The 25,499-nt window shown below is 52.0% G+C and overlaps 1 protein-coding gene across 1 annotated transcript in view; it reads left to right on the forward strand.

The window, feature by feature from the left end:
- The first annotated feature begins 409 nt into the window (after window positions 1–409).
- The window catches only part of SLIT1 (slit guidance ligand 1), a 193,415-nt gene continuing 168,325 nt past the window's right edge, over window positions 410–25,499 (forward strand). Inside the window, exons 1-2 of the mRNA XM_066355591.1 lie at window positions 410–742; window positions 25,424–25,495. Of these exons, the coding sequence (XP_066211688.1) occupies window positions 546–742; window positions 25,424–25,495 (269 nt within the window). The 5' untranslated portion in view covers window positions 410–545. The remainder of the gene's footprint in view (window positions 743–25,423; window positions 25,496–25,499) is intronic.

The raw sequence follows: 25,499 nt of genomic DNA on the forward strand, positions 1-25,499 counted from the left end.
ACCCACCTCCCTCTGCCCACTCGCGGCGCCTTGTAGTTTCTACCTTTGAAACTGTACGCTGCTGGCAGCAGCAGCCTAGCGGCCGTCGGGAGGCGGGGGCGGGGATGGGGTGTGTGGGGGAGGGCGGGGAGGAGTCTGGCCCTGGATGTGTGCTTTTCGATTGATGGATGACTGCCGGGTGGGAGCGAGCGCGCGGGTGTGAGAGTGTGTGCGCGTGTGTGCGCGCGGGGTGCGTGAGCGCGCGGAGCCTGCCCATTTTCCTCCCCTCGGCAGTCTGTTGGGAGCTGGAGGGAGGGAAGGAGACGCAGCCAGCGAGAAACCGGAGAGGAGCCGAGCGCCCTCCGCCCCAGGCACCCTCCCTCCGTCCGCGCCCAGGCGCCGTCGCTTGGAGAAGCAAGGTTCCTCCCAGCCCGCAAGGGCGCAGCGCACCAGCCAGCGGTCTCTTCGGTGGCTTTGCCCCGGGACTGCACCTGGAGGCCGCCCCGGACGGGGATGGTCAGCCGCTGCCGTCGTCTGGCACGCCAGAGGGACGCGGTGAGGGCACCATGGCGCTGACGCCCCAGAGGGAGTCCCCGGCAGGGCTCCTCAGGCCGGAGCTCTGGCTGCTGCTGTGGGCAGCCGCGTGGCGACTGGGTGCCACGGCGTGCCCCGCCCTCTGCACCTGCACCGGCACCACGGTGGATTGTCACGGCACAGGGCTGCAGGCTATCCCCAAGAACATCCCACGGAATACCGAGCGCCTGTGAGTATTGCCCCCATCCCTAGCCCGCGGGGAGCTCCGAGGTTGCCCTCCCACTCAGACGCAGTTCAGGGCTGGGATTGGGGGTAGGACCGTTGAGGCCAGGCTTTGCAGCCAGTAGACGAGTCAGTGCCTGCCAGGGTCCTTCTCGAGCCAGGAGCCAGGAGCCAGGAGCCAAGAGCGCCACTGTTTTCCTTTGCTGGGATTCAAAGGGCCCTCGGCGGGGCTGTCAGCGCCCATTCTCACACCTGCACCCTGCGCTCAGCCTGGCAGGTCCTCCCCACTGTGCTAGCACTAAGGAGACTACGAATTGGTGCCAGAAAGCCTTCCTGGCACCCAGGAGGGAAGCTCCTCATGCTTGCCAGGAACCATGTCTCCTTTTGGGCACCTGGGGCTTGGGCTGTGTTCTGAGTGGAGTGTGTGGATGTAAGCTCTGAGGACCTGCAGGCAAGGTGGGATGGAGTTGAAGTTTCTCATCTTTCCCTTCCTCCCCATTGTTTGCCCTAGAGCCTTAAGAATTCTTCCCTTGCAGGTATCTGGCATTGGTCTCCTACCTCACATCCAGCCATCCCCAACCCTGGCAGACAATGGGACCAGAGGGATTTGGGTTTGGGGCATAGGGTATGTTGCATTCAGCACTCAGAGAGGGTTAGGTGCGAGCTGGACCAAGAGCTCCAGGAATAATGCTGAGAGGTCAGGAGCTTGAAGTGGGAGACATGAGATGAAAGACATTGACCATGACAAGTCACAGAACACCATTTCTCTTCCCATCTCCCTCACTTCTGAATTCTTGAGGAATCTCAGCTCTTTCTCGACCCGCTGAAATTTTGCAGGGCTTTTGTATGTGTGTGTGTGTAGTTAGGATGTGTGTGTTTACAAACCTATATAGTTTGTTTTTCCAGATTCCCTGCAGAATGTGTCTGTGTGAATTCCTAGTGTAGTGGTGTCACTTCTGCAAGAGTCCCTGTACATGGCCTGTGTATAGATTTTGGTCACACGCCGGGCCTTTATGCTGACTGCAGAGGGGACGGCCTCGGGAGATTTTTGATCTGGACTTTGGAGAAGGCTGCTGTTCCTTTCAAACCTGCCTACTCCTTCTTCCCACTCTCCTGGGCAATGGGCAGTGGCTTTCAGGAAATGTGTACACATTTTGGTAACTTTTGAGCACATTTTTCGTGGCTCCCTACTGGTTAGAGGCAGAAACCTGACCTTGGGGAAAGCTGTCTCCTGGCTCAAAGTCCATACCAAGGTCAGCAATTGGTGAACACACTTTGCCCCAGACTCATCTTGGCAGTCTGAAGAATGCCTGTGGAGGTTTGAGAGAATTTGTCTTCTAGATGGAATCAGTGTGTGTGTGAGGACGTGCATGTGGGCTGAGGGAGGAGGCTGGTGTGGGGAGAGGTTGGACCAAACCAAGTTTCTTGGGGCACCTGTGCATTATCTTGTGTGGCCCTAGAGAGGGACTGAGGGTCAGAAATCTGTCCAGAGGACTCCTGAGGTTGCAGGGTCACTCTCCACACCTGTTCTCTCGGGACCTACTCTCTGTTCCTTGGCCGTGTCCATGGGCATTTCTTCTGCAGCTGTTACTGGGTGGCTGCTGAGGTCGGAGACACATTAGCCTGTTTCCTTTGCTTTTGGATCTAAATCTTGAAGTCATCACATTCCTTGCTTTCTCTTGATCTTTAGCTTTGAGGAGAGTGTCTATTTTGACTTTCATAAACTCTTGAGCTCTTTTGTGATTAAAAGAGATGTTAGTCTGACCTGTGGTGGCACAGTGGATAAATGTCGACCTGGAATGCGGAGGTTGCTGATTCGAAACCCCGGGCTTGCCTGGTTGAGGCACATATGAGAAGGAACTATGAGTTGATGCTTCCCACTTCTCCATACACCCCCTCCTCTCTCTAAAAAAAAATCAATAAATAAGATCTTTTTTTTTTAAAAAAAGAGAGATGTTAAATTTTCTAGTGCAGAGGAAAGAGTTGGGGCTCCAATTGCCTAGGTTGGAGCCAGTTCAGTCAGTTATTTGCTGTGTGACCTTGTGCAAGTTACTTAACTTCTCTGAGTTTTAGTTGCTTTCCATCAGGAAAATGACGCTGCTGATGCATAAGGTCTCTGGTTCTTGTGAGGATTGAAGGTAATGCGGGGAAAGTGCCTGGTACATTATGATGCTTACTCAGCGAGAGCCATTGTTAGGGTAGGATCAGGAGAAGAGTCTCAATTTAATTCAGCAAATGTTTACAGAGCCAGGAACTGCCCTGGGTGCTGAAGCTGCGGCGGGGAGCGAGCACGTCTCTGCTCCCAGGGATGGATAGTCGAGAGGACCAGAGGCTGGAGACACCTAACTGTAAGCTCTTGGGAGAGGGCCAGGCCCACAGAGTGATGGGGCTGTTGGTGGAACCATTGGGGCGAGAAACCCTTCTCTGGAGTTAAGGGACTTCTCAGAGGATAGTCATTTCATCAGGGCACTTTGGGACCCAACGCTGGTTGGATTGAATTTTGTCAAGCAGAGAGGGCCGCCAGGCAGATAGAGGAAATGCATGAGCAAAAGGCCTGCAGGTGCGGCTGTGCCTAGCCTGCTGGGCAAATGGACCGGCTTTGCCTTGGGGCTGAAACAGGCTGTGTCCCCTGGGCTGTGATAGGACCTGAGGTTATCTTAGGTTGAGTTATCTTAAGGTGAGGTCCGATCTTTGCTGTGCAAAACTCAGATTGGGGAAGGATGTGGAAAGTAGAAGCTGTTTTTCAACAGGCAGGCTGCAAAAGAGTCATTTGAGGAGGAAAAGAATGCCGGAAGGAGAGGCCTTAGGGAGAGCTAGGTGGACTCAGAATAAATGTGGCAAATGTTCTCTCTAACCCAGTGGTTTTCAACCTTTTTACATTTGGGGACTGGGGAAAATTGGAGAATTATTTTGGGGACTGCTAAAGCAGAAATCACCCTGAGCATGAGCAAACTCGACTAAGATAATTGGGTCTGTAATCTTCATACGACGTCAGGGTGGTTAATGCTTTCACAGAATGGCAGGAAATTTCTGGCAGACAGTCCATGGACTGGCAGTTAAAAAAAAACAACACCACTGCTCTAATCAATGATTGCCGTGCAGTATTAGAGCCTGAACCGGCAGCTTCTTCTGAGGCTAAAATTGTTACAGACTGCAGCTGTGCATTCGCCTTTTGTCCTCCGGGCAGTTTCTATGGTAGCCCATGAGACCTGGCAACTTTATGATCATATATTCCGTAACTCTGGGTCCAGGCCTATCCCCCCAAGTGGGAAGAAATTGTCATTTTGCTGCAGGGACTTCTGGGAAGAGGCAGTGCAGGCGGGTCTCAGAGCTGCTGACAATATTGCTTGAGCCAGAGGGGCTGGGGGCTGGTGGGCTGGCTGGGGAAGAGGTGCTGAATAATTCACTGCCGTGGAACAATTAAAATACCAAGTGAGGTTTGAGGGTGCACTAGAGGAGGCTTGGGTGCTGGTCTCTTTGCAGGAGGACTCAGGCTAAGAGGATCCTGCTGTAGCCACTATTTCTCTCCCTCCCTCCCTCCCTCCCTCCCTCCCTCCCTCCCTCCCTCCCTCCCTCCCTCCCTCCCTCCCTCTCTTCCTTCCTTTCTTCCTCTCTTTTTCAGAAGAAAGAAAGAGAGAAAGAGAGACAGACAGGAAGGGAGAGAGATGAGAAGCATCAACCTGTAGTTGTGTCACTTTAGTTGTTCATTGATTACTTCTCACACATGCCCTGACCCGGGTGGGGGGGGGGGGGCTCAAGCCAAGCCAGTGATGCTTTGCTCAAGCCAGCGACCCTGGGATCATTTTGATGATTTTGTGCTCAAGCCGGCGGCTCCGCGCTCAAGCCGGGTGAACCTGTGCTCAAGCTAGCAAACTTGGGGTTTCAAACCTGGGTCCTCAGTGTCCCAGGTCGACACTCTCTCTGCTCTGCCATCACCGGTCAGGCTTAACTTTCTTTTCTTCCACTCAAAGACCTTGACTTTCAGTTGGATTTTTTTTAAGTGCATCTTTTTTTTTTTTTACAGAGACAGAGAGAGAGTCAGAGAGAGGGATAGACAGGGACAGACAGACAGGAACGGAGAGATGAGAAGCATCAATCATTAGTTTTTTGTTGCGACACCTTAGTTGTTCATTGATTGCTTTCTCATTTGTGCCTTGACCGTGGGGCTACAGCAGACCAAGCCAAGCCAAGCCCTTGCTCAAGCCAGCGACCTTGGGTCCAAGATGGTGAGCTTTTGCTCAAACTAGATGAGCCTGCGCTCAAGCTGGCTACCTCGGGGTCTCGAACCTGGGTCCTCGACATCCCAGTGCGACGCTCTATCCACTGCGCCACCATCTGGTCAGGCTGGATGTTGTTTTTTTTTTTTTTTAATTAAAAAAATGTTTTGGACTAGAAGGTTCAGGAGAGTGTGATAAAAGAGAATGTGTGGGCAATGCTTCTCCTTTCCACCCCGGGCAATCATATTCTGGGCTTGCCACAGAACCCCCTTATGGGTGCTGGGTGCAGAGAGGGATGAGGCCTGAGGACGGTGAGGTGGACAAGGGCCTCAGGCTGGCCTGATGGCTTCTGTTTTGCCCCAGGCCCAGGACGTTCTGCTGCTCTTCAGGTCATGGGGGCCTGCTTTCCTGCTTTCTTCATTATGTCCCTTTGTCTCCTGGCCAGTTTGTCCAGTGCCCTAGCTCTCTACCTGCTACTGAGGCCCGGGGTCATGTGCCTTCTCTCAGCCCCACCCTCTGAGTCTGGAAGCTCCATTCCACAGGGCTCAGTGGTCATGCCCAAGGAAGACTGCCCCGGGCACCTCCAGGCTGATTGTCTGGGAAGCTGTTCGGAATTCCAAAGAATGATTGGATGGTGGCTGCAGTAAGAAGGGTCAGGGGGCCAGACTGAAGCCGTGTCTACCACAGGGGCTTGGCCAGCTTGGGCTCTCTGAGCAGGACTCTGTGGTCTCTTGCAGCGGAGATCCACGCTGAGCAGGGAGGCTTGGCTCCTGGTGGGACTCACATCTCCAGGAGCAGGTGCTCTGGCTCATTGCTGGGCTCTCAATGACTGGTGGTAGGGCCCCAGTGCTGTCCTCCATGCTCCCTGAGACCCAGGTCCCCACCTGGAAAGGGGATGGCGATGGCTTTGCAGGCTGATGGTGGGGGTTAAGTGAGAGAGTGCAGGGGAGAGGGCGTGGCAGCTGGTGTTCTGCCATCCCTGAGCCTCTGGCAAGAGTGACACCTAGCACCTCAGAGGCCTTGCCAGGACTCCTCATGCTGCGGGGGTGACAATGCTTTGTGATTCAATTAAGTGATAATTTCTTTTTGTATTTCTTCTTCTTCTTCTTCTTCTTCTTCTTCTTCTTCTTCTTCTTCTTCTTCTTCTTCTTCTTCTTCTCCTCCTCCTCCTCCTCCTCCTCCTCCTCCTCCTCCTCCTCCTCCTCCTTCTTCTTCTTCTTCTCCTTCTTCTTCCCCTCCTCCTCCGCCTCCTCCTCCTCCTCCTCCCCTCCCCCTCCCCCCCCCCTCCTCCTCCTCCTCCTCCTCCTCCTCCTCCTCCTCCTTCATTATTTGAGCTCAAGTGGAAGGTTTAAGAGTTCAGCTGAGGGGGGAAAGAGCTCGGGAAGTGAGTATTTGGGTGTCAGCCGTGCTGCTGACTGCTCTCCCAGAGTCTGGCTGCTCGAGCGCTTCCCTGTACCAGGGCATCTTTGTCCCCGTGCCCTGGGATTGAAGACAGGGGGCGGGGCAGTGTGTGCAGGGACTCTCTCAAGCGGGGATGGCATGATGGCATGGGCCTGGAGCCAGCCTGCCTGGGTTTTTAGCCTCTCTCTGCCGTTCAGCAGCTGGGAGACCTGGACATATTATGGGGTTTAATTCATTCATTCAGCAGATAGCTATCTATTGAGTAGCTGCATCAGCTGAGCAAATAGTGCCAGACAGAAACCCAAAGCGCCCTCCACCCGAGTTTCTGTCCAGCAGGGGAGATTGAAATGAACGACACAATATGAGAGTAAGTGTGTAATTGCAAACTGCAATAAGTGCTCTGGAGGAAAGGGACTTCTTGGACCCCCATTTCCTGGCTCATGGAGTGCGGAGGATGACAGGACCTGCTCCAGAGGGTGGTCCTGAGGACCAACCTTGGTAATGCTGGGAGAAGCACTTGACACCGGGCCTGACACACAGCAAGTGCCCGATAAATGGCATTATTATTGTTATTAAGGTGACAGAATTGCAGGGACATGAAAGAAACTCAGTGCTGGGTCCCAGCAGGACCCTGCTCTCCCGGCCTCACCAGGCAGCCACCCTGCACTCTGTATGTCCTGGGCACCCTGGAGCCCTCGGAGGCAGGGCTGCCCCTTCCTCTTTGCCTCCCTCTCCGAGGCAGGAGGCTGGCGGGGGTGGTGGTCCGGGCTGGGGCTGCACACGGCTGCCAGCACGGGCGGCCGCGCTCTTCTGGGGCTGGACAAGGGGCGAGGGGACAGGCAGCCCCTCCCTGCACTACTGGGAGCAGACGGGAGCTTGGCGGAGTTGCCGCCTCCAGTTCTGTGCAGGCATTAGCTGCTCGGCAGGGCTCTTGCTTAATGGGATTTTCTCCCCAAATGCTGTAATTATCGCTATACAAATACTTATTACCTAGAGCAGATGACGGCCGGGCTTTGGGCAGTCGCCAGGGAGTGGAGGGGAGGGATGGAGCATTGGCTCTTCTTTTTGACGGAGCTCATGACCCCCTCCTCCCCACTCTGGAGCCCAGCCTGTGGCACACAAACAGCTGTTAGGCACCTGCCGTGTGCAAAGTGTCTAGAGAGGTGCCGGGTGCGGACTCGCTCTTCTGGGAGCTTGCAACTTGGTGGGGGAAGGAGGTCTATCTGAGAAAGAACAAATGTGCAAGGACGTCCATAGGGACAGACAGCACAGTGGCTACCAGCACAGGCTTTGGGATGAGAAGGGCCCAGTTTGAATCCTGTCTCCATCAGCTACCACTTGAGAGACCTTGGGCAGCTCATCAGTGACTTGATTTCCTCATCTGGAAAACGGGGCCAGTGATCGCGCTTACCTCACTGGGCTGTGAGTTCCGATGAACCGCTCCACGTGGCATGGTGAGAAGAGTGTTGGCACATGGAAAGGACTCTGTCGTGGTTGGAAACGAGATGGGGGGGGGGAGAGCGCGGAGGGAGGACTCAGATCTCTGCAGTGATGGGGGTGTGGGGTGTGGGGTGTGGGGTGTGGGGTGTGGCCAGGTCCTGGAAGGTTGGGTGTGGCCAGGACTTAGGTAGTGGAGGGGTGAAGCAAGGGCCCGGGAATCTGGGGCACTCAGAGTTGTATGCCTCATATTGGGGAAGGAGAGTACCGAGCCGACCCAGCTGAAGGCGTGAACATTTGTTCTGGTGAGTTCTTTTTTTTTTCGAAGCTGGAAACTGGGAGAGACAGTCAGACAGACTCCCGCATGCGCTCAACCGGGATCCACCCGGCACGCCCACCAGGGGCAACGCTCTGCCCACCAGGGGGCGATGCTCTGCCCCTCCGGGGGCTTCGCTCTGCCACGACCAGAGCCACTCTAGCGCCTGGGGCAGAGGCCAAGGAGCCATCCCCAGCGCCCGGGCCATCTTTGCTCCAATGGAGCCTCGGCTGTGGGAGGGGAAGAGAGAGACAGAGAGGAAGGAGGGGGGGGTGGTGGAGAAGCAAATGGGCGCTTCTCCTATGTGCCCTGGCCGGGAATCGAACCCGGGTCCCCCGCACGCCAGGCCGACGCTCTACCGCTGAGCTAACCGGCCAGGGCCTGTTCTGATGAGTTCTGAGGGAAGAGTAGAGTAATGGTGGTAACCACACCTTGGGCTTGGAGACAGGGCAGCCGTCAGAGGGGTGTGCACAGAACTTGATTAAACTTTTTTTTTTTTTACCAAAGATTTTATAATAAATTTATAGAGTTGTGTAAACATTACCAAATCCAATTTCAGAATATTTTTGCCACCCCAAAACACCTCTTGTTCTCATTTTAACTTCTTATTTTGGTATAATTTCATACTTACAGAAAAATTGCAACAAGAGTATAAGGAACTCAATACCATTATCTACCTGTGTACACTTATGAACTAATACACATGAATTCATGTGTGAATTTCATCAGTTGTCCCCTCAGTGTCTTTCATGGCTATTTTTTTTCCAGGTCCAGAATTCTGTCCAGGACTAAACTTTGCACTTACTTGTCATGGGTCTTTAATAGTCTCCTTTCAATTTGGACTAGTTTTCCTCAGCCTTTCTTTGTTTATCTTGACCTTGATATTTTTGAAGAATGTAGGCCAGTTATTCTATAGAATGTCCCTCAATTTGGCTTTATCTGCTATTTTTTTTTAATGATTGCATTCAGGTTATGCATTTTTGGCAAGAATGCTAAATAAGTGATGTTTGCCCTGCTCAGTGAATCGTGTCAGAAGAAGGCACGTGATGTCAACTCGTCCCAATATCGGTGATTTTAGCTTTGATCACTGGGTATGCTGAAGAGTTACTATTTTCTCTTAGTTATTAATATGTAATTTGTAGGGAGGTACTTTGAAGTTATATAAATATCCTATTGAGAGAGAGAGAGAGAGAGAGAGAGAGATGTGAACGATCAACTTGTAGTTGCATCTCATATGTGCCTTAATGGGGCCGTGGGGGAGGGGCTCCAGCTGAGCCACTGACCCCTTGCTCAAGCCAGTGACCTTGGGCTCAAGCCAGTGACCATGGGATCATGTTGATGATCTCACACGCAAGCCAGTGATCCCATGCTAAAGCTGGCGAGCCTGCGCTCATGCCGGCGACCTCAGGGTTTCAAACCTGGGACCTCAGTGTCCCAGGTTTACACTCTATCCACTCTGCCACCACTGGTCAGTCCTTATCAAACTCTTATTTAGTAGTTTTTAGCACCTATTGATGAGAATTTTTTTTTTTTTTTTTGTATTTTTCTGAAGCTGGAAATGGGGAGAGACAGTCAGACAGACTCCCGCATGCGCCCTACCAGAATCCACCCGGCACGCCCACCAGGGGCAACGCTCTGCCCACCAGGGGGCGATGCTCTGCCCCTCCGGGGAGTCGCTCTGCCGCGACCAGAGCCACTCTAGCGCCTGGGACAGAGGCCAAGGAGCCATCCCCAGCGCCCGGGCCATCTTTGCTCCAATGGAGCCTCGGCTGCAGGAGGGGAAGAGAGAGACAGAGAGGGAGGGGGGGGCGGGGGTGGAGAAGCAAATGGGCGCTTCTCCTGTGTGCCCTGGCCGGGAATCGAACCTGGGTCCCCCGCACGCCAGGCCGACGCTCTACTGCTGAGCCAACCGGCCAGGGCCAGATGAGAAAATTTTAACTCCATCATTTCTTTTCTATTAGTTGGCAGGCTACTGTAAGAAAGAACTTTGCTTCTTTGTCTATTCATTTATAACGATATGGACCTGTGGATCATTATTTTGTTATTTGGGTTACAATGTGTCAGTTACTATCATTATTTACTTCAATATTCATAGTGTCTCATATTTAGCCAGGGGAGCCATTTTTAGCTGCTCATGTGTCCTTTTGACAAGATCCTCTGAGCTCTTACTTTGAGTCGAGAGTGACAGGTTGCCGCATGCTGTCTTAGGACAGTCTGCTGCCTGGCTTTGGGGCAGAGAATAAATAGAGGGTGAGACCAGTTGGTAGTGGGGAAACCAATTGGTAATGATGAGTGTGGTCTCTAGCTTTTCCGTGACAGTGGTTTTTCTGTCATTGCTGTATTTTATTCTTTTTTAAAATATAAAAAAAATATATTTTGAAATAAGTTTAGACTTACAGAAGGGTTGCCAAAGTAGTACAGAAAGTCCCGCACAGCCTGACCAGGCGGTGGCGCAGTGGATAAAGCGTTGGTCTGGGATGCAGAGGACCCAGGTTTGAGACCCCGAGGTCGCCAGCTTGAGCGCGGGCTTACCTGGTTTGAGCAAAGAGCCCACCAGCTTGGACCCAAGGTCGCTGGCTCCAGCAAGAGACTACTCAGTCTGCTGAAGGCCCACGGTCAAGGCACATATGGGAGAGCAATCAGTGAACAACTAAGGTGTTGCAATGCGCAATGAAAAACTAATGATTGAGGCTTCTCATCTCTCTCCATTCCTGTCTGTCTGTCCCTGTCTATCCCTCTCTCTGACTCACTCTGTCTCTCTCAAAAATTAAAAAAAAAAGAAAGTCCCGCACACCCTTAACCCTGCTTCCCCTAATGTTGACATCTTTATTAACCATAGTACGATGATCAAAACTAAGAAATTAATGTTGGTGTCTTACCTATGGTGGTGCAGTGTATAGAGCATCCACCTGGGACGCTGAGGTCGCTGGTTCAAAACCCTGGGCTTGCTGGGTCAGGGCACCTATGACAAGCAACCAATTGAACAACTGAAGTGAAGCAACTGTGTGTTGATACTTCTCATTCTCTCCATTCCTCTCTTCTCTCTGTAAAACCAATAAGTAAAATCTTAAAGAATAATTAACATTGGCACAATACTTAACTACAGTACCGATTTTATTTAGACGTTACCAGTTTTTCCACTCTCCTTTCTGTTTTCCAGGATCCAATCCCGGATTCCACATTGAATTTAATAATCATTTTTCCTTAGTCCCCTTTCATCTGTGGCAATTCCTTAGTTGTCTTTCTTGCTTTTCATGACCTTCACACTTTTGCAAAGTAGTGGTTGGTTATTTTGTAGAAGAGTCCTGCGTTTGAATTTGTCTGGCGTTTCTTCATGATTAGATTGAAGTTATGTGTTTTTGGCAAGAATGCTTCAGAGATGATGGTGTCCTCCTCCGAGCATCCTGACCGGGGGGAGGGGGGGTGGATGACATCAGTATGTGTCACTGTTGGTGACGTTAACCTGATCACCTGGTTAAGATGGTGTCTGCACTGTAATGTTATTATCTTTCCGTTTGTAATGAAATATTTGGGAGAGATATGTTGAGACTATGTAAGATCCTTTTTTGTCCTTAAATTCTTACCTACTAATTTTAACATTCATTAATGGATCTTGCCTACAACCATTATTGTCCAATTTTGATTTTCTATTTCTCTTATTCTTTCTATACTCATTAATTAGAAGTGTTCTATAGGGAAGATAATTTTATTCCTTTTTAAGAAGGTGGTTTGATTGATGGATCCCTTGGGTTTTGAGTTGCCTGAGGACAAACACTGAATCTCATGTATTTTTGTGTCCCCTCACCTGGTGCATAGTAAGTGCTCAAAAAAAATGTGTTAAATATGTGTTGGGTGAGGGTTTTTTTTTTCTATAAATTTTTGGTGCTATAAAACATTTTTTGGTTCTGATCTTTGCTTTAAAAAATATAATGATTGTGGTTGGCTGAATAATGGTCCCCAAAGAAGTTCACGTCCTAATCCCTGGAACCTGTGAGTATGTGACCTTATAGGGCAAAGGGGACTTTGCATATATTAAGAATCTTGAGATGAGCCTGACCAGGTGGTGGCGCAGTGGATAGAGTGTCGGACTGGGATGCGGAAGGACCCAGGTTCGAGACCCCGAGGTCGCCAGCTTGAGCGCGGGCTCATCTGGCTTGAACAAAGAGCTCACCAGCTTGGACCCAAGGTCACTGGCTCCAGCAGGGGGTTACTTGGTCTGCTGAAGGCCCACGGTCAAGGCACATGTGAGAAAGCAATCAATGAACAACTAAGAAGTCACAACGCGCAACGAGAAACTGATGATTGATGCTTCTCATCTCTCTCCGTTCCTGTCTGTCTGTCCCTGTCTATCTCTGTCTCTGTAAAAAAAAAAAAAAAAGAAAAGAAAAGAATCTTGAGATGAGAGATGATCCTGGATTGCGCAGGTAGGTGCAGTGTAATCACAACGGTCCATGTAAGAGCGAGGGTCGGAGTTAGCAGTAGGAGATGTGTTGATGCAAGAGTTTGGCTTGATGAGAGAAAGGGGCTTCAAGCCAGAGAATGCAGGTGACCTCTAGAAGCTGCAAAGGCAAGGAAATGGGATTCTGTCCTAGAGAAAGGAATGCAGCCCTGCCGATATCTTCACTTAAACCCAGTGAGACTGATTTTGGACTTCTCATCTCCAGGACTGTAAGATAAAAAGTCGGTGGTATTTTAAGCCACTAAGCGTGTGGTAATTTGTTATAGCAGCAGTTGGAAATGACTGCGGTCCTCGTAGAATCAGGCGGACTGCAGAGGCCGAGACAGGAGAGGAAGCAGGCTGGGGCCGAGGCAGAGACAGCAAAAGGGAAGGCCCTGGGGTGCCCTAAGGCTCAAGCCCGGGAGAACAGTCTTGTGACTAAATCCTGGGGAAGACGGGCAGTTGGCTTCTGCCTCTTTTGCTTGAATTGCCAATAAACAGCTACGGGGAAACCATGACTCTAGAGGAGGAATCAGGGATGGTTGCTCTGTAGCGTGTAGACTGTCCAGGCCGGAGAGGTAGTTGAGAAGGAGGGCCTTTTGGGAAAGCAGTGGAACCCACGAGGGCAGTGGAAGAAAAACTCCCGTGGGAATAGGACTCTCCCACAGAATAGGGGTGGTGAGCAGGGTTGGGGGGTGCAGGGAGGCAGTGTTGCAGCTAGCAAAGCTGATATAAAATGCAGACCACCCCAGGCCTGTCCCAGAGATGCTGATTTAGCATCTTTGGCAGTTGTGATTCAGTTGACGAAGATGCAGGAGGTAGGTGTTCAGACCACAATTTGAGAAACACTGCTTGGTGCTGGGGTTTCCTGGTGAGGAAGGTCTGTTCTTTGAAGACTTAGAAGGCCTGCCTGTGTCCTCTGCCCCCATGAACAGGTCAGGAGGAGCTGTGTCGGGAGGTCAGGAGGCGTCCCTGTCCTGTGTTTGACATGGGGAGCATTGGCTGAATGTTTGTGGCTATGAACCTGGAAAAAGAGTAGTTATTGCCAAACCAAAAAGGCATTTGGAGATGGGGAGGAGGGCTGGGCATTTGGAGAGCAGCCAGGTCTGCCTGAAGATGAGGGCCAAGGAAAGCTCTGGAACGATGAAGAGGTCACTGCAAAGGCAGGCAGCAATGTTTCCTGGGAGAAGTGGAGGGCGGAAGGTAGATGGTGGGGAGTGAGTAGGTGGTGAGGAAGTTTGCGGGAGGAGAGAACAATAGCAGAGCTTCCAGGGGGAGTTGTGTGCAGCCCAGGGGCAGGGGGACTGGAGACTGCTGGGGGCAGAACGCAGGAGCAGGGCAGGAGGAGCCAGTGCCCTTGGGGATGGGGGTGGGGATGGGGATGAGGTGAGCGGGACCTGTGACGGGTCAGAGAAGAGCTGAGGTGGAGAGACGTGAAGGAGTGGTGGCAGTGCTGCTGGTCACCATTTAGGGTCCCTATCTGGTGCCAGGCTCAGAGCAAGATGCTTCTTACCAAGTCTGCCCTTTGCTCTTCATACCTGTGCTATGAGGAAGGTGTTACTTACATAAAGAAGGTTCAGAGATGTGGAGCTGTTTGCCTGGGTCACAGATGACTGGTAACGGTGTGCCCTGGGACCCTGAATCTTGAGGCTCTGAGAGGTGTTTGTGGTTTGTTTTTAAATTTGCTACTGCTCCACACATCTCAATAAGGCCTGGTTTCATTCACTTGCTCATTCATTCATTCATCAGACATTCATTTGTCCAGCTCCTACAAAACCCCGGTCAGGGCTTAGCAGTGGGGCTTAAAGGCAGTTTGCCCACGACTGGTTCCTGCCTGTGTATGTTTACAGGGTGGACCTAAGTTGCAGGCTGGTGTAAGGAGGGGTGTCCAGCCTGAGGGTAGGGGGTGGTGAGCAGGGTTGGGGGATGCAGGGAGGTACTGTTGCAGCCAGAGGTCAGTGTCAGAGAGTTAGTTGGCGGTGGCCTCTGAGGGGCCTGTGGGGGGCAGTGAGTGGAGAGCAGTGGGCAGGCGTGGACGTGGAGGCCTGGTGGTAAACAGCGGTGCCGTGGCTACAGGGTTGTGGTTTTGGGTTGAGTGAGCCCCAGGCCTGGGAAAGGGATTGGCAAAAGCAAGACCAAGCCTCAGTAGTGAAGGGACTGGGGTGCCCTTTGGGCCTTAAAATAGAATACATCAGAGTTGGGATTAGGAGCTGGGACGTGACCACCTCGCAACCATTAGGATAGCTGACTGCTATCAAGAAATCAGGAAGCTCTGGCCGGTTGGCTCAGTGGTAGAGCGTCGGCCTGGTGTGTGGAAGTCCCGGGTGTGATTTCCGGCCAAGGCACACAGGAGAAGCGCCCATCTGCTTCTCCACCCCTCCCCCTCTCCTTCCTCTCTGTCTCTCTTTTCCTCTCCCGCAGCCAAGGCTCCATTGGAGCAAAGATGGCCCGGGCACTGAGGATGGCTCTATGGCCTCTGCCTCAGGTGCTAGAATGGCTCCAGTTGTAATGAAGCAATGCCCCAGATGGGCAGAGCATTGCCCCCTAGTGGGCATGCTGGGTGGATCTCGGTTGGTTGCATGCGGGAGTCTGTCTCTCTGCCTCCCTGCTTCTCACTTCAGAAAAATATAAACAAACAAACAAAAAACAGGAAATAATGAGTGTTGGTGAGAATGTGAGGAACTGGAACTTTGCGCACTCTTGGTGGGAATATAAAATGGTGCAGCCACTATGAAAAACAGTATGATGATTCCTCAAAAAAATTAAACATAGAATACCAAATGATCCAACAAGTCTACTTCTGGGTGTATACCCCAAAGAATTGAAAGCAAGATCTCAAAGCCATTTGTACCTCCGTGTTCATAGCAGCTTTATTCACCATGGCTAAAGGGTGGAAGCAAGCCAAGTGTCCACCGATGGATGAATGGATGGACAAAATGCAGTGTAACATACAATGGAATGTCATTTAGCCTCAAAAAGGAAGGAAATTCTGACAAATGTTACAACATGGATGAACCTTGAGGACATTGTGCTAAGTGAAATAAACCAGTCACAAAAAGACAAGTACTGTATGATTTCACTGATATGAATTACCTAGGATAGTCTAACTCATAGAGACAGAGAATAGAATAGCGGTTGCCAGGGGCTGTGGAAGAGAGGAGTGAGAGTTAGTATTTACAGTCACTGGTACAGAGTTTTGGTTTTCCAGGATGAGAAAGCTCTGGAGACCTGTTATACAACAGTGTGAATACATTTAACATTACTAATCTGTGCACTTACAAATGGTCAAAGGGTAAATTTCTTGTGTATATTTTTCCATAGTGAAATATTAGAGAAAAAAAGACAGTCCGATCAGGCAGTGGTGCAGTGGATAGGTGTCAACCTGGGACCCTGAGGCCCCAGGTTCAAAACCTCAAGGTCACTGGCTAGAGCATGGGCTCATCTGGCTTGAGTGAGGGCTCACCAGCTTGAGCATAGGATCAAAGACATGACCTCATGGTCACTGGCTTGAGCCCAAAGGTTGCTGGCATGAGCAAGGGGTCACTGGCTCGTCTGTATTCCCCCCCCCCCCAGGTCAAGGCACATATGAGAAAGCAATCAGTGAACTGAAATGCTTCAACAACAAGGTGATGCTTCTCATCTCTCCCTTTCTGTCTGTCCCTGTCCCTCTCTCTCTCAAAAAAAAAAAAAAAAAAAGGAAAGAAAAAGAATGAGCTGAGCCCTAAAGTCAGATATGTCAGGGTCCAAGTCTTGCCTCCCTAACCTGCTTCTGTTGAACTGGTTTGATTGTGATAGTACGAGTGTTCCTACTATTCAAGCCAAGGAAGCAAGATGGCCCCCAGGAGCCCGGGCAGAGCTGGAAGGCTAGCAAATCTGCCCTGGCATGTCCACTGATTACTCAGCTCTGGGACCTCTGGATTTTCCCAAGGTCTAGGACTGTCCTAGTGCTGGCGTTGGTGCTGGGCCCGTGGGCTCGTGGGAGGCGGAGGAGCCTCTGGGTCCAGCCCTGCTGAGGCCTGACAACTGTGGGGAAGGCTCAGCTGGCAGACGGGAGCCTGTGTTTGGTCTCAGACACTGTGCCCGTAGGAGCCATGGTGGGCAGAGTGCTCACTCAGCCTATTTTTACTGCGTGTAGTGAACACCTACTGTGTGCCAGGCAGCTTCGCAGGTTCCGGGCATACAGCAGTGAGCAAAACAGATGTAACCCGTGCCCCTCACGGCCTGACAGGGGAGACTGGCCCGAGGCAAAGGGCCTTATATTGAACACCCGCCAAATGGCAGTCTTTCTGGAAAAGGTGCTAAGTGGGCGCCCATGGGGAGGTTGGTTTAGAGGAGGGTGTGTTTAAATTGAGGCCCAAGAATGTCAGCAGTGAGCCAGATATGTGTGTTGCTGAGCAGGTCAGGGGAAGGCTGTTCTGGGCTGTCCCAGGCGGTTCTGGGCTGTTCCAGCTGCTCTGGGCTGAGGGACAGCCCAGCAGGGCCCTGAGGCGGACTGCAGCAGGGTGGAAGCGCAGAGCCTCTGAAGCCCGGGGCGCTGGATTTTCCTGTGAAAGGCACTCAGAAAATAGAATCAGTTTCTAATCCTGTGGGCCCTGGGAGGATGTCAGTAACACAGCAGGGTGCTCTGTGCGTGTGCCGTTTCTTGGTTGATGTCTGTTTGGGGAGAGCGTTTCTTAGGGTGTTTTTGGAGTAGGGGAGCAGGGAAACATGCAAAACACACTCAACACAATGCTATTTGGAATATGCCAATTTTAATGCAAATTTATTCATGCATTCAAGAACCATCTACCAGGTGCCATGGACTGTGTTAGGCCCAAGGGATACATGATGAGGAAAAACCAACAGTCTGTGTCCTCAGGGAGACTATAATTTTATTCAGGGGCTGAGACATCATTCAAGGAAGCCCCCAAATCCATACAAAATTGCCCCAGTTTGTGCTGCAGAGGAGAGAGAGGGTTGGCAAGCTCTGCGGGCCTGGGACAGGAGGGCTGACCTATTGGAAGGAAACATTGGAGTGAGTTAGGCCAAGAGGGAGGGGGGAGATGCCCGGCAGCAGGAATGTGAGTTCACAGGCTCTGCTCCAGGAGGGCGCAGAGCAGAACACGAACTCGATGCGGGGGCAGGCCTCGCGACCCTGCTGTTCCCATTAAGATTTTTGTCTTGATTCCAAGAGCAATGGGGATTCATTGAAGGGCTTAAGTGGGGAGTGACACGATCAGATTTGCATCTTGAAAAGATCGCTCTGGCTGTGGCTTGGAGCACAGATTGGAGGGGAGCCAGGGACTGTGGGAGCCCGGGTTGGGGCTCCAGGTGCGGTGACAGGTGTAGGCAGGCAGCTGCTTGGCCAGCAGGCTGAGGTGTCTGGCCTCATCTGTGGACCTCGCTGCTTAGAGAACTTCTTCCGTCCCTCAGTTCTCAGCCCGGCTCTGCACACACTCGGCGGGTGGATTTGGCCAGGCTAAGATTCCAGAGGACAGAGAGCCTAGGTGTACAGTTCCCCAGCCCGGTGGCCCGGCTCAGTCACAGGGGGAGCGTGCATGTTTATTTTTGGGAGACCCGGCAGGAAGGGATTTGGAGGGCGGCCCGAGCCTCCCGTCACCAGAGCAGGCCTGGGCCACTGTGGACACGCCCCGGTCCCTCAGTGAAAAAGCAGTGGGAACGGCTGGAGTTCCAGGGCAAGAAATGCTTGTGAGGTTTGTGGGGGGCCCCCAAAACACCCCGCGAGGGGCCGAGGTGTTCATTCCTGCAGGTCTAGGAAATCCGAGGGTTTCTCCTGGTTTATTGTAAACACCCAGACGCAAGGGATCAGATTCTTGTTTCCTGAGAGGATTCGAGAAATCCTGTGTGTTTTTGTTTTTTCCTCAGTGACTTGGCTTCAGAGGCTTTCTCCAAAATCTTCTATCACCGAGGTTTTCTTTTCAGGCTCGGACCACACAGGAACTGATGGGAATCAGGGCCATTTGCCAATCCAGGGTATTTCCTCCTGGGGGACAAGAATGGGTGCAGACCCATCACTTGTAGAAGAGAGAGAACCATCTTAGGGTGTCCTTCCTGGGCCTCAGCATGGTGGAGCCTGAGGGCCCGAGTGGCTGGGCCCTCCCTGCTCAGCGTGGCCCTGCCCGCCCGCCCGGCCCAGCCCGAGCTGAACCTGGGGCACCACCCTGCCGGTGCAGCCACAGTCCTTGAGGAAACCAACAACAACTGTTCTAGCAGTAAGAATAATTGCAGCAGGTAACACTGGTTCAGAGACCACTGCTCTTGGTGCTTTAGAAATGTTAAATCATTTAAACCTCACCATATGTCAAACAGGTGGGTGCTATCATTATCCTTACTTATGAATCTAGAAACTGAAGCACAGAGAAGTTAAGCTCCTTACCTTAGGTCACACAGCCAGGAATGGTGGAACAAGAATTTGAAGCTGGACAGTTTAGCTCCAAAGCCTGAGCTGTTAGGCACTAAGAATGCGCTTTGCTCGGCAGGATGGACGTTGTGCTCTGATCTTGCGTCTCTGGTGGAGCACACAATCTTCGTAGAGGGCCCCAGTGTCTCCTGTCTAAAGCAGCCAGTGGTTTCTCAGCTCCCTTCAAGGCATGAGCCCTCGGGGGGTGGGGGGGTGGGGGGGCTTGAACAGAGCCCGTCCATACGAGACATTGTAAGGTAGGGAATGAACAGGGAATCATGAGGGCCTGGTTTTGATCCCGGCCCCACCACTTATTTGCTGCGTGGCACTGGGAAAACTACTCCATCAGTCTGTGCCCAGTTTCCTCATCAGTAAGAGGCAGAGAACATGACTTTCCCCGTGGGTCACTGTGACGTGCAGTGAGATGAGCCCTGCTCGGCATGAGGCTCAGAGCCTGCACGCAGTAGGTGCCCAACGAGAAGTGGTGGGTGTGGGCTCTGGTGACAAGAGGCTCCGGGAGCCTGGGAAGCTCTGGCCCAGAATTCCTCCTGAGAAACGAGGCTGGGGGCTCCCCAGAGGGCCGCCTCACTCGGCTGCTCTGGCTGCAAGGGTCTTAAGGTCACAGCAGCTTCTTCCATTTTTCTTAGGCGGCGGGGGAGGAGGGTATCTCCGTGACAACACACAAGCAACACCTGTTGGAGGCATCAGGTGCTGGAGAAAATGACCTCCTTGCCTCATTCCAGCAGCCTCTGCTGAGGGTTGAGAGGAAGTGGCTGGCCCAGGTTGGAAACTCGATCCTGGGTGGGGGGCGCCCCACTAGGGGGAGAGGACGGCTACCCCACGGAGGTCGTTTTATCAGCCTAAGAGGGATAATGCCTCAGCCCGCAGACCTGGGAGGCTGATGAGCCTGCGGGCTGCTTCTCAAGGGCTTTCCCCTGGGAGGAGACGCTCAGCTCTGGGGTTAGAGGGCGAGGCTGATGGGGGGGCTGGGGGGCGGGTGGCCTGGGCCTCCCTCTGGGTTCTCGCCCAGAGCCACCAGCAGGGCCTCCTGAGAGGCTGTTTGCTTTGCTGTCTGCCTGCCTGTCCCAGGGCTTTCCTTGCATGGGAGTGGAGTGAGGGGTAGGAATCGAGGAGGGAGGGCTGCAGTCAGCTGATGGTGGGCTAAGGAATTGGCCCTGGAGTCTGCACCATGGGGCCTGCTGCAGAGCATCAGAGGAGAGGCACGTGACTGCGAGCTCTCCTCAGAAGTCCCCCTGAGCCCTCTACCCCGCCCCCCCACCTGATGGCAATCTCATCCTGAGTTTCCTGAGTTCCAGGGTCCTGCTTTGTTCAGACAAGTCTTAGCGTTTGCCTGTGCCTCAGTTTTGCCATCTGTAAAATGAGTAATCATTGTAATCAAATGCCTTCTATATCATGAAAAGGAATGAGAATGATTGTAAAAACTCATCAGCTGTTTCATGATTTAGGACTGAGTAATTCCATTTCTTGAAATGTACTTCTCCTAAATGCCCACCGAATAATGCACATATATTTATAACTGAACAATATCAAAACAGCCCAGGTGTTCTAGTAACAGGGAATCACGGAGCACCCCAGGAACCTGACCTATACAAATGAAGGGACACTTCCCAGTCAGCCACAGCCATAACAGGGGACACTCAGGGTGCGACATTGTAGGAGTGCCTACGTCATTTATGTCTCATGCATCCAAATGTTTTCAGAACCTGGCAGAACACCTTGCACATAGCTGGTCTTCAATAAATATTTAACTTATCTCAATCATATGAAAATTGTATCTGAAAGGAACAGCATGGTAGAGAATATTCCAGAATGTTAACAGAGGTTACTTTTGGGTGATGAGTTTATGTGTGATATTAATTTTTTCCCTTTATTCTTTAGGAAATTGAAAAAAATTCAACGATGTGCATATAGAATTCTTATTTTTAAGTTCAGTAGCTGGAATATTAAGGTCGGCTTGTACAAACCTAGATGTCTTTTTAAAAAATTCGAACAATGCAGAAAAGTATAAAAAAGAAAGTCACCTCAGGTCCCACCACACAGCAGTCACAGGCGCAACTATGTGGCAAACAGCCCCCTGCGAGCTGTATGTGCATGGCCCGTGTCGATGTGTATGTGGGCTTTACATAAGCAGGCTCCGAGAATACAAGTGTCTTATGACTCTTCTTCTTGTGTGCTGAGTGACGGGCAGCTTTCCTGGTCAATACAAAGTGATCTGGACCATTTTAAGTGGCTGCATAGTATTTGGTTTCATGGTTGTGCTGAAAGTCAACTAAGCATTCTCTGTTGGTGTCCATTTAAGTTGAACATTTTGCTCTTACAATCAGTGCTGACATATCTTTTATTTATTCATTTTTTGTGAGAGAGACAGAGAGGGGCAGAAAGGGACATACAGATAGGAAGGGAGAGAGATGAGAAGCACCAATTCTTTGTTATGGCTCCTTAGTCTCCTTAGTTGTTCATTGATTGCTTTCTTATATGTGCCTTGCCTGGGGGGCTGCAGCAGAGTGAGTGATCCCTTGCTCAAGCTAGTGACCTTGCACTCAAGCCAGCGAACTTTGGGCTCAAGCCAGCGACCATGGGGTCATGTCTATGATTCCAAGCTCAAGCCAGCGACCCTGGTGCTCAAGCTGGTGAGCCTGTGCTCAAGCTGGTGACCTTGGGGTCTCAAACTTGTGTCCTAAGTGTACTAATCTGACGCTCTATCAACTGTCTCGCAGCCTGGTCAGGCTGACATATCATTTTAACAAAAAAACTAAAACAACCAAAAATTTCTTGTGGCTTTGGGTTTGGGGGTGAGAGTTCAATAAGATGGCCCAGTCATGCTGCAGAAGGAGCAGTTGGGGAGCTGCACAGGTGAGGCTCAGAGGCGGCTGTTTCGGGGAAGAATATTTAGTTCAATAAAAAAGACCTTAACATTGTAAAGAACCCATCTCAGCATTTAGGGCAGGAAGTGGCTCGGTCTGGGGCTCTCACCCGTGGTGGGGTTCAGCCAGTTCGCACCGGTTCAGCAGAACCGATACTAATTTTTTGTTGAGTTCAGTGAACTGGTTGTTAAAATGTCACTTGTGGCCCTGGCCTGGCTGGTTGGCTCAGTGGTAGAGCGTCGGCCTGGCGTGCAGAAGTCCCGGGTTCGATTCCCGGCCAGGGCACACAGGAGAGGCGCCCATCTGCTTCTCCACTCCTCCCCTCTCCTTCCTCTCAGTCTCTCTCTTCCCCTCCTGCAGCGAGGCTCCATTGGAGCAAAGATGGCCCGGGCACTGGGGATGGCTCTGTGGCCTCTGTCTCAGGCGCTAGAATGGCTCTGGACGCAACAGAGCAATGCCCCAGAGGGGCGAAGCATCGCCCCCTGGTGGGCATGCCGGGTGGATCCCGGTCGGGCGCATGAGGGAGTCTGTCTGACTGCTTCCCCGTTTCCAGCTTCGGAAAAATGAAAAAAAAAAAATGTCACTTATATCAGGGTTCTCTCTAAGGTGGGCTCCTGGGCAGCTGCCCAATGTGAAAAGCACAAATTTACAGTCCTTACTCTTTTTTAATGTTCATCTGTGCAACAGCATGTTCTAGGATCCCGTAGTAATGTTCATTCCGTCCACAGGTGAAAAAATTTGACATAACTATGCTTGTAATATTTGTTTATTCATTTCACAAAACTCATTATACCTTTGATGAAATACCACATTTTAATTCCCTCATGCTTGTTACTTCAGTAAACAAACATATAACATGAACAGAAAAAGTGCCAAACAACCAGGGGTGATAAGCTGTCATTGGAAATATCTTAAATTACAGTTTTATTGTTTTTTTGTCAGGTATTATTTAATATTTTTTCATTAATATTTTAAAATTCTTTCTTATAACATGATCTAGTTTTGTGTACCTCTTTTATTGTTCTTATTTAAGTATTAAATGCATGAAATAATAAACTACCTTCTGGTGTATTGTTGGTTTTTTTGTTTTTTTTTAAAGATTCTATTTATTGAGTTGAGAGAGAGAGAGAGAGAGAGAGAGAGAGAGAGAGAGCCAGGCGACCAGGGGAGCGAGAAGCATCAAGTTACAGTAGTTACTTCTTGTATGTGCCTTGACCAGGCAAGCCCAGGGTTTCAAACCAGCGACCTCAGCATTCCAGTGTGACGCTTTATCCACTGCGCCACCACAGGTCAGGCTGGTGTATTGTTTTTTTATACTTAAAATAGTCATTAGGGCAGAGAACTGGTGGTTAAATTATTTAAATCCCACCATTGGCTCTCACCAATGGCCTTGTTACCTTAGAGAGGCCTCAGGCCCCTCTGAGAGATCCTGTTAGAAAGGAGATGGGGGCAGGGAATGAGTTTTTCCAGCTGCCCCCAAGGATCAAGAGCCAGGAGCAGGGGAAGGGCGGAGGGGTGATGAGCTGGATGAATCAGTGGCTTGTCAGTTTGGGGAGGCAGCCCCGCAGAGTGGAAGCAGCCTGGGCTCTGGGATCAGATGGCCACAGCTCAGGTCCTGTCCTGTCAGCTACCAGTTGGTGACTTTGGGAAGGCACCCAGTTTCTCTGAGCCACTCTTCCCTCATCTGTAAGACGGGCACAGTAGCTGCTTTTCAGCCTGGTGTGAGGATGTGTGCAAAGCCCCGTTTGAGCGCAGGGGAACTAACACATATGTTGTTCTTAGTGGATGCGCTTCTAGAACATCATCCGGTCCAAACACACTTCTGAAACACTTTCAGAAAGGAGAACTTGCTGCTCTTCAAGGTCACTTGGGCTTGGGTTGACCGAAGTTGGGAAGTGATGAGACTGGCAGGTGGAGATGACGTGGTGACAGGTGGTTGCCAGGCACGTGGTGACTATGACGGTGGTGAGAAAGGAGGACACGTAGTGACTGTGAACTTGGAGCAGCATAGACAGGTGAGGTGCACAGGTGACAGTGGTTTGGAGCGAGACCCGAGTGTGGCTCAGTGGAATGACTTCCTGGAGAGTGGAGTGTCTGCCTCCCAGAGGGTCTGTCTCTGTGGTGTGCTGGCCCCCTGTGAAGGGGACTGGCCCGGGAGGAACTGAGGGAGCCCCCTGAGGCTGGCTGGGAAAGTGGGGTTCTAGGTCCAAGGTGTCCACAGCATGACTGAGGAGGGCCGGGGAGGAACACAGGGACCTTGGGAGGGGAGGAAGAAGGGCCAGAGGCTGGGGTGGGGTGAGAATAAAAGCCACTGCGGACATGGCCCTAGGGTCGGACAGTGGGCTCCCTCCGTGGCCCTAGGGTCAGACAGTGGGCTCCCTCCGTGGCCCTAGGGTCAGACAGTGGGCTCCCTCCGTGGCCCTAGGGTCGGACAGTGGGCTCCCTCCGTGGCCCTAGGGTCGGACAGTGGGCTCCCTCCGTGGCCCTAGGGTCGGACAGTGGGCTCCCTCCGTGGCCCTAGGGTCGGACAGTGGGCTCCCTCCGTGGCCCTAGGGTCGGACAGTGGGCTCCCTCCGTGGCCCTAGGGTCGGACAGTGGGCTCCCTCCGTGGCCCTAGGGTCGGACAGTGGGCTCCCTCCGTGGCCCTAGGGTCGGACAGTGGGCTCCCTCCGTGGCCCTAGGGTCGGACAGTGGGCTCCCTCCGTGGCCCTAGGGTCGGACAGTGGACTCCCTCCGCTCCTGAGCCCTGCCCTCCAGGCCCCCCCTGGCCCCTCTCCTCCCCTTGCCACAGGACTGACCTCAGGGCCGGCTCCCTGTCTCTCCTCTGCTTGCTCTCTCAGACCCTCTGTGATGTGGACCCACCTCCCTCCAGCCCTGCTTCCCCCGGCTCCTGACTCAGCCCGTCTCCTCCCCCACCCCGTGGGTTCACTGGGTGTTCTCCTTCCCTGAGTGTTTGCTCCAGCGCTCTGCTCGGCAGCTCTGTCTTGTCCTTTAGGTCTCAGTTCGAGTCCCACTTCCTCAGGCCCCACGAATGGCATGGCCCACTCTGCTCTCCGCTGTTGAGAATATGGACGGCTCCTAGGAACCAGTGCCACCAGATGATAACAATGGTGTCTGCAAGGGCGCCCTTTCCAACTGCAGGCCGTGCTCTCTACTTGCTTATGTCTCATGCAAACCCTGTGAGGTAGACTCGGTTATCATCCCCATTTCAGAGATGAGGAAACTGAGGCTCAACGAGGATTCTGCCTAAATAGCCTCTAATTGTTTAGTTTCCCAATTCTCTGCTGTGTTAATGTCTCGTCTCTCCAACTAGACTGAGCTAATTCAGGGCCAAGGCCATGTGTTGGGTTTTGTAGAACTCCTAGCGGTGAGCCCTGTGTGTCCCTGCTGGTTAGACAGCTGCTGCAAAGAAACCCCAGTTTGTTGGGTCTCCACACAGACAGGAGGGTCCCAGGGCTTGGCTGGGAAGCGCCCAGCCCTGTTGTTCAGATGACAGGCTTGAGTCAGGTGGAGAGGGAGCCTGGAGCTGAGGCCCTGGCCTGGGGGCCTCACCCTACACATCTCACCATTTCCTTCTCTCCGTTCCTCCCCCAGGGAACTCAACGGCAACAACATCACTCGGATCCATAAGAACGACTTTGCAGGGCTCAAGCAGCTGCGGGTGCTGTGA

This window comes from Saccopteryx leptura, chromosome 13 (assembly GCF_036850995.1).
Source record: "Saccopteryx leptura isolate mSacLep1 chromosome 13, mSacLep1_pri_phased_curated, whole genome shotgun sequence".
NCBI classification, from domain to species: Eukaryota; Metazoa; Chordata; class Mammalia; order Chiroptera; family Emballonuridae; genus Saccopteryx; species Saccopteryx leptura.